The sequence below is a fragment of the Anarrhichthys ocellatus genome, unplaced genomic scaffold (genome assembly GCF_004355925.1).
Source record: "Anarrhichthys ocellatus isolate YVR2014 unplaced genomic scaffold, GSC_Weel_1.0 scaffold14, whole genome shotgun sequence".
NCBI lineage: Eukaryota > Metazoa > Chordata > Actinopteri > Perciformes > Anarhichadidae > Anarrhichthys > Anarrhichthys ocellatus.
In genome coordinates, this window is record NW_022280044.1 from 3,048,705 (window position 1) to 3,057,005 (window position 8,301).

Here is an 8,301-nt window from a genome sequence, read left to right on the forward strand (position 1 = left end):
CTATTTTTTAACAATTCAAACTATTGCATTGGCTGGAAAAATACATATTTTATGAGAACCAACCAAAAAGTATAAATATAAAGGTTTAGGCTGCTTAACGCCGGGAAGTGACCGAAGCCGGAAGTATAAGGGAGGCATCCTCTTGGCCTGCATGGGTCTTGTCTGTGCTATCTTTTCTCTCGGCTCCCGTTTTGTGTGTTGGGGGGATGGGGCCGTGCTGAGGATGAGAGACTCCAAATATTTACCACTTGGCTAACTAATTATCTTTATTTCCGAACCGAGCTTCATCCCTCGCTCTTGTACATATACATACTTTTACGATCACGCATGAGTTAAGGGGGAATTTGGCCAAATCAGAGTGGAGTATTCTGTACGTCCACGACACGCTTAAAAAAAGTCGACAAAATGTATTCCTCTGCTGGAGGTAAGTGGAGCAGCTAACATTAGCATCGTGATTAGCAAGTGATGCGGCTAGCTAAAAATGAACACACCATTTGTAGCATTTTAGCTGCTACATTTATATTTCTGACACACGTACTCGACTCTTTTTAAATGTAGCTAACTAGTTAATATGAATCTCAAACAATGTTTTGATCACCTGTCGTCCCAGTCTTAAGTAGCGGCATTAGTAGTAAAGGCTAGCTTAAGCTAGCGTGCAACAACAAGAAGCCGCTGTTAGCATACTTAGCATCAACGCTAACGTTACCTCGTTTACCCAACTTGTTGTCGGTAGCTGCTCAATGCGGTATGTTGTGGAATCGACTGGCGAGTGTTTTCTCAATGAGCCACACGAGTGTAAACACAGCGATCGTTGTTCACGAGTGTCTCACTATTTGACTCTTAAGTACAGAAGATAAAGCGATGTGTAGCGGCCGGCCATGCTAAATAATCTCAACACCAATCTTAGCAATGCTTAGCTAACAGCATCCAACTTTAATTTAGTTATGTTACATCGTTTTTGATCCCGGAGCCATCAGATCGCTCTGTCAATGTAACACGCAATTTATTGACATTGAGCATATAACGTAAAGTAAACGTAAATTAGGCATGTGAAGTTTGACTGAGGGTTTGTACAATTACAGTGTACCGCAAGAGTTTACTCTTATTTGGCTATTAGACGTTAGAATTACGTTAGAATATTATAGCATTTGCCAACTTTTTCTCTCTGTCATTGGACAGATTATAATTATTTTATGGTTTGTTTTCCATGCTGCTGGAGGGATCTCTGTTTTCTTTGCACTAAATATGAATTGGCAAGCTTGATCTGGTCATTTCCAGGAGAAATCATGTCCTTGAATTACGGGTAGCTTCAGCAGAGTTGGGAGGAATCGAGTAGGCTGGCAATCTGTTTGCATATTGATAAGAGTTTAAAAAAAAAAAAGGCACCCTTGAATGTGGACGATGGCGTTATAGAAGTGATAAGCGAGCAAGACATTCTGAATTCAAGCCTTCACGATGGAAATGTATAGAGATACGTAGTACTCTGTGCCACTTCATAAGTTATTTTTGTTAACTTGTAAAGCAGTAAACCTATATTTCTATCATGTGTTAAGTGACTCAAATGCATGTTTTTCACCTCTTTATGTGTTTTAAGTAAAGTGTGTATCAGATCAAATGTCACAACGTTATTTTATGTCCTCTGTAGCCACCGAGATGCAGGAGGGACCCCGTTCCTCTGGGTCCACCGGCTCTGGTAAGCTTTTCCTATTTTAAGCCTGATACTGGTCCCAACATCGGTCCAGTTTAAGTGGCAACATCTTGCATTTTTACACCATTCAAGCATCACCATGTGTACTCATTTGAAGTACGACTAAACCGTCTGACTGAATATATAAATTGTCCTGGAAATGGTACACTTCCAAAGAAGACAATGTCGTTCTAGATAGTCAATTTCCTCTAAATGCACCGTCATTTTGTGCTGTCAATGGCAGTAGGTATCCCACTCTAGAGGTTGTTGGATTAAAACCACCATACAGTATGTTACCATGTTTTCTGGGTGTTATTCTGTTTGAATGAACAGAGCTGGAGCACAAAGATAAGGCGCTGAGGGGAGATGAGAGTGGGCCCCGTCGGTCTCACTCTCATATCTGAAGTTGCAGATATGAAGCTTCTAGGTTCAGCCCGTCTGCCTGCGATGAAAGCTTAGTGTAGCTTCTCCAGGATAATACCCAAAAAAAATGGACAACACCTTTTTAATAAAAACTTATCAGACTGGTTCTGATTTGGAGCCGGGAAGGTCCAAATATTCACACATTGGAGACTTGATTCTGTAACTGCGTGCTCACTTCTTCCCCTCAGACATTCAGAAGCTTAATTTCAGATCAATAACTTTGACAACTGTAATTTCTTTTTCATTAAATGGCAGACGAACAACTCCAAGACTGCCCAGCCAATGGTATGTTTGTCCAACAAGATGTAGGAAGGGTTCATGATGAGGTCTCACTAGAAAAGAGCACTGATGCAGCTGCCATGAAATGAACATTCATGCCGGAATAACTTCTGCCAATCAAACCTGGGATGACATTTGCAACTTTTTCCATCATGATCAGTTGACAGAACAGTCTTTTTTTTATTAATGTGCACACACATCACATTTACATTATACCAATTGGGCCTTTAAGATCTTGGGGAATGTGTGATGTCCATGTAATGTGACCCTTATTTTGCAATTTGCCACTTTCCTCCATTTGACCCCCCTGTTTTAGACCCGCCATCCTCCCCAGTGCCAGAATATGTGTTCAAGCCACCGTCACGGCCGGACTTTGGCACCATGGGCAGGACAATCAAGCTCCAGGCCAACTTCTTCGAGATGGAAATCCCCAAACTGGAGGTCTACCATTATGACATCGACATCAAGCCTGAGAAATGCCCCAGGAGGGTCAACCGGTGCGTATATGTGTGTATGCTTCATTCGCAGCACACGGCAGATCAGTTGTTGAATGTAATTTCATTTGTTTCATTTTGTTCTCAGTGAAATAGTGGAACACATGGTCCAGCACTTTAAAACACAGATCTTTGGTGATCGAAAGCCAGTGTACGACGGGAGGAAGAATCTCTACACTGCCATGCCCTTGCCCATAGGCAGAGACAAAGTATGTTACAATTCAGGACAATCGAATGATATTAAAATATCACTGCAGTGCCTCTTGTCTTCATCTGTTCTTTCCCATCTGCCACACAGGTGGAGCTTGAGGTAACCATTCCTGGTGAAGGCAAAGACCGCAGCTTCAAAGTATCAATCAAGTGGGTGTCCTGCGTGAGCCTGCAAGCGCTGCACGAGGCTCTAGCAGGGCGGCTACCCAGCGTCCCCTTTGAGACCGTCCAAGCCTTGGATGTGGTCATGAGACATTTGCCCTCTATGAGGTGGGTTCCTTTATTATGATCCAACATTGGTTGATGTCTGGATGATTGATTGTCCTGCCTGTTGTTGTCAAATGACCACAGTGGATGTTTTAGACTCACAATATGAGTGATATCCAGTGTTGTATTCAGATAAACAGAAACCAAATTCATTTACCACACTGATGAAGGCAATCTAGCAACAAAGCATGACAGAAAAATGCTGTGCAACCTGTTTTTTACTTATTTTATTTTCTGAGCATACTTCCATGAACTGTTTGTTCTGTTGACTGGCCTCTGTTTCTCGGACGTTTCACGGCTGACTCCTCTGTTACAGGTACACGCCGGTGGGCCGCTCTTTCTTCACGCCCTCAGAGGGATGTTCAAACCCCCTCGGTGGCGGCAGAGAGGTGTGGTTCGGCTTCCACCAGTCCGTCAGGCCTTCCCTTTGGAAAATGATGCTCAACATCGATGGTAACGTTTCCTGCCGATTGCACATCGTTGTGTCAAGTCAAGTCGTGTCTATGAACCTCGCTTCTGTGTGCTGGTTCTGTTTTTCGCAGTTTCTGCCACTGCGTTCTACAAAGCCCAGCCTGTAATCGAGTTCATGTGTGAGGTCTTGGATTTCAAAAGCATTGAAGAACAACAGAAGCCCTTAACTGACTCCCAACGAGTGAAATTTACAAAGGAAATCAAAGGTAAGAGAAGCTCAGGAGCTCACTCAGTAGTAGCTTTTCAAGTCTTTGTTTGTCAATTAGATTGTTTTATTTTTGGTTATGTCTTGGGAAGATTTGATTCTAATATCTATTCATGATTTCATTTTTATACCTGATTTAATGTTTAGTTTAAATTAGTAGAAGATTAGAATCTTTTATTACTTCAACAATTTAAATATTTGTCCTTTTTTTCCACTGTAATGAGATATGTATGTCTTTGTCACAGGCCATTCAAAACTGGCTTTTATTAACTTTTAAATTATTAGTTTGTTCTCCTTCACCGCGATTCCCTCTTCCAGGCCTGAAAGTGGAGATCACTCACTGTGGGCAGATGAAGAGGAAGTACAGAGTGTGCAACGTGACCAGAAGACCAGCCAGCCACCAGACGTAAGACAGCTCTTGTGTCTCATCCTCGTTCACATTATATCATTGTTAATATTACATAAGCTGCAGTCAATGCAAACGTGCATAGAACAAAATGCACACAGAGATGGGACAGCATAATGGGACAATACACTACAAATGATAACAATCTAGACAATATTGTTGTATTTTTCTTCCTCTTAACTTGTGTGTGTGTGCGCGCGCTTCCCCTCAGGTTCCCCCTGCAGCAGGAGAACGGCCAAACTATTGAATGCACAGTAGCACAGTACTTCAAAGACAAGTACAAGCTGATCCTGAGATACCCCCACCTCCCGTGTCTACAGGTGGGGCAGGAGCAGAAGCACACCTACCTACCTCTCGAGGTAAGCGTCTCTAACCTCCTCTGCTTTTTGGAAAGTCACCCGACTCGCTGCCGATTTCCCCCCTAAAACTCCGTTTTGCTTCACGTGTGTCCTCTCCAGGTGTGCAACATAGTGGCAGGACAGCGCTGCATCAAAAAGCTGACAGACAATCAGACCTCCACTATGATACGGGCCACAGCCCGGTCGGCACCGGACCGTCAGGAGGAGATTAGTAAATTGGTAAGTCGTTGTGCTCATACCTTTACATAACCCGGCAGAATTAGTAAGATGTGTACAGTTATCTAAAGAAAACATGAGTGATCAGGCAAAAAACATTTCTTATATTTTTTACAGGATTCAAATTAAACTTTATGTATTCATCTTGCCATCAATTTAGACTAAATTCTCTGTGCCGCCATAGCTCACAAACCCCCAAAACATCAGCGATCCACCTCCATGCGTCACAGTAGGGATGGTGTACTTTTTGTCAGAAGCCTTGTTGACTCTTCTCCAAACATAGCGTTTATGGTTATGACCATAAAGTTACATTTTGGTCTCATCACTCCAAACGTTTTGAGGCTTTTGTAAGTGTTTGTAAGCAGGCTGCTTTGTGGCGGCAACCCGACTGTGCAGCCCATGTTTGTTGAAGTTCATCCTTATTGTGCATCGTGAAACAGCCACGTCACTTTTTTGCAGAGAAGCCTGACGTTGCTTGTGGCTTTTTCTTTGCATCCTCACCAATGTTCCTGGCAGTTGTGGCTGACATCTTTGTTGGTCCACATGACCGTGGCTTGGTATCAACTGAGTTACTAATTTTCCACTTCTTTATCGGAGTTTGAATACTACTGATTGGCATTTTCAAATATTTGAATATCTTTTTCTTGATTTATAAAGTTCTACTTTCTTTTCTGTCAGGGCCTTTGACAGTTCTTTTGTTTCCCCCGTGGTTCAGTATCTAGTCAGTGCAGCTTTTGATGAAACGTGCACTTTGATGAAATCTTAACTTGGTTACATATTCAGATGACATTCACATTTAATTTAACTGCTGTGTTGTTGTTGTTTATTTTCTTCCAGATGAGAAGTGCCAACTTCAACACTGACCCGTACGTCCGTGAGTTTGGAGTGATGGTGAGGGATGAGATGACAGAAGTCAATGGCCGTGTCTTACAAGCTCCTTCCATTCTGTATGGAGGCAGGGTATGTCGATCACCAGTTTCTATGCGTTGATAATGGCTTTTTACTTTTTGTGCATATATCTGCAACGTTTTGTTGGAATAACTTCATCTTGTGTACAGTGACGAGCACTAATAATGCCGCTGTCATTGCGATTCACAGAACAAAGCAATAGCCACACCAATCCAGGGCGTGTGGGACATGAGGAACAAGCAGTTCCACACCGGCATTGAGATCAAAGTGTGGGCCATCGCCTGCTTTGCACCACAAAGGCAGTGTACTGAACTGCTGCTCAAGTGAGTGAGATGCATGAAGTGCACGTATTTCATGTCATTGTGTGCATGGGCCGTTTGGTGGCAGGCAGCCCATGATTATTTTTTTTTTTTAATGGAAGTGCACAAACGCAAGTACACATTGGTCCATGAGCTGGAGTTTCAAATGTTGCAATCAGGATCGTAGAAGCGGCACAAAGTCTGTCTCGCTTGATTTGTGCCTCTGTTGGGTCTTTCACAACGTAAGAGTGGTTGTTGATTATATACAGCTGTGCCATTTATTTCCACTGCCGTCGCTAGGTTTTGTACTCACATTGGTAACATATTTAAGCGCTCTGTACCCAAGTGATACTGAACTGCTAAAAGGACAAATTGTTCTTGCTAAGATATTTGCCTGTCACTTTCCATTATTGTCTCGGGCAACCTCAACCGCTAAACTTCACTGAACTATAAGTAAACAAGTTCCTCACCTGTTTCAGAGCATTCACCGATCAGCTGAGGAAGATTTCCAGGGATGCAGGGATGCCCATCCAGGGTCAGCCGTGCTTCTGTAAGTACGCCCAGGGAGCGGACAGCGTGGAGCCCATGTTCAGGCACCTCAAGTACACCTACCAGGGCCTCCAGCTGGTGGTAGTCATCCTGCCGGGGAAGACGCCCGTCTACGGTGAGGGATCCACTCGGGCAATCTGTTGTGTCATTTAGTGCTGCATGATTTTATATTCCTGCTGGAGAGATGAGAGACATCCAGCACATTGGTATTTTAAGCCCAATCAATCTATTTAATACAACGATTTTTTTTCTACCCACATCAGTTGTAATTTAATGAATTTACGCTCAAATAGAAAATGCATTTATTTATATTCCACTAAAGGTTCACCAGTGTGGTGGACCAAACCGTTCCTCCAGTCCCAAATACTTGTGATAGATCTGTATACCTGCACAAAACATCAATATTGTGCCTTATCATGTTTCATATTTCCTTATTGTTGCGATGTGTATTGCAGCTGAGGTGAAGCGCGTTGGGGACACGGTGCTCGGCATGGCCACGCAGTGTGTGCAGGTGAAGAATGTTCAAAAGACGACGCCTCAGACGCTCTCCAACCTCTGTCTGAAGATCAACGTCAAGCTGGGCGGCGTCAACAACATCCTCCTGCCGCAGGGCAGGTCAGTGAAGATGCTAATAACTAAATCCTGAAATGAATCCATGTGGATATCTTTGAAGTCTGTCAAACTATTATCCGACTTTTGAAAATGCCTTTCATTTGTGCGTTCTTGTTCCAGGCCGTTGGTCTTCCAGCAGCCAGTGATCTTCCTTGGTGCAGATGTGACTCATCCTCCTGCAGGAGATGGAAAGAAGCCGTCCATTGCTGCTGTACGTAACCAACATGATCACAAAAAAAAGTTCAATGTTCAAACATCTCTGCAGCTCTTAAGCTTCTTTCAACTCACTGTTTGGGTTTTTGGTTGATACTAAATGATATTTCCTCTTTTTTTCTTTAGGTGGTTGGTAGTATGGATGCCCATCCCAGCAGATACTGTGCCACGGTGCGGGTGCAGCAGCATCGGCAGGACATCATCCAGGACCTGGCCACCATGGTGAGGGAGCTGCTCATCCAATTCTACAAGTCCACTCGCTTCAAGCCCACCAGAATCATCTACTACCGCGACGGCATCTCCGAGGGCCAGTTCAACCAGGTGATACACATATCAGGGATGACGCAGAATAAACTATGAAATATCAAAGTATAGACAAGTGTGTTTAGGCAGCGGAACCCATGTAAGTAAATAATGTACATAGCAGAGCTTAGTGTTTGTGTTTCTGTCAATTCTGTACATGTTTACTTGGGTGGATTTTATCATCATCTATGCAACTTTTCATGTTATTAACTTTTGAGATGCAGGTCCTTCAGCACGAGCTGCTGGCGATCCGCGAGGCCTGCATCAAACTAGAGAAGGACTACCAGCCTGGTATCACCTTTGTGGTGGTGCAGAAGAGACACCACACGAGACTGTTCTGTATGGACAGAAACGAGAGGGTCAGTATCGGGTCACTGGTGGGAGTTTTGTAATCAACCT

General features: G+C 43.4%; 1 protein-coding gene across 11 annotated transcripts in view; it reads left to right on the top strand.

Moving 5' to 3' along the window:
• The first annotated feature begins 137 nt into the window (after positions 1-137).
• The window catches only part of ago2 (argonaute RISC catalytic component 2), a 17,663-nt gene continuing 9,499 nt past the window's right edge, over positions 138-8,301 (top strand). Inside the window, exons 1-18 of one of the 11 annotated variants that reach the window (XM_031853843.1) lie at positions 138-424; positions 1,646-1,693; positions 2,366-2,395; positions 2,691-2,886; positions 2,972-3,092; positions 3,182-3,363; positions 3,677-3,813; positions 3,903-4,037; positions 4,322-4,442; positions 4,654-4,801; positions 4,901-5,020; positions 5,855-5,977; positions 6,116-6,249; positions 6,705-6,889; positions 7,230-7,389; positions 7,507-7,597; positions 7,726-7,920; positions 8,121-8,261. In XM_031853843.1, coding sequence (XP_031709703.1) covers positions 406-424; positions 1,646-1,693; positions 2,366-2,395; positions 2,691-2,886; positions 2,972-3,092; positions 3,182-3,363; positions 3,677-3,813; positions 3,903-4,037; positions 4,322-4,442; positions 4,654-4,801; positions 4,901-5,020; positions 5,855-5,977; positions 6,116-6,249; positions 6,705-6,889; positions 7,230-7,389; positions 7,507-7,597; positions 7,726-7,920; positions 8,121-8,261 — 2,286 coding nt within the window. In that variant the 5' untranslated portion in view covers positions 138-405. Of the gene's footprint in view, positions 1,694-2,365; positions 2,396-2,690; positions 2,887-2,971; positions 3,093-3,181; positions 3,364-3,676; positions 3,814-3,902; positions 4,038-4,321; positions 4,443-4,653; positions 4,802-4,900; positions 5,021-5,854; positions 5,978-6,115; positions 6,250-6,704; positions 6,890-7,229; positions 7,390-7,506; positions 7,598-7,725; positions 7,921-8,120; positions 8,262-8,301 lie in introns of all 11 variants that reach the window. The other 10 variants (XM_031853841.1, XM_031853842.1, XM_031853846.1 and 7 more) reach the window with 10 other exon arrangements.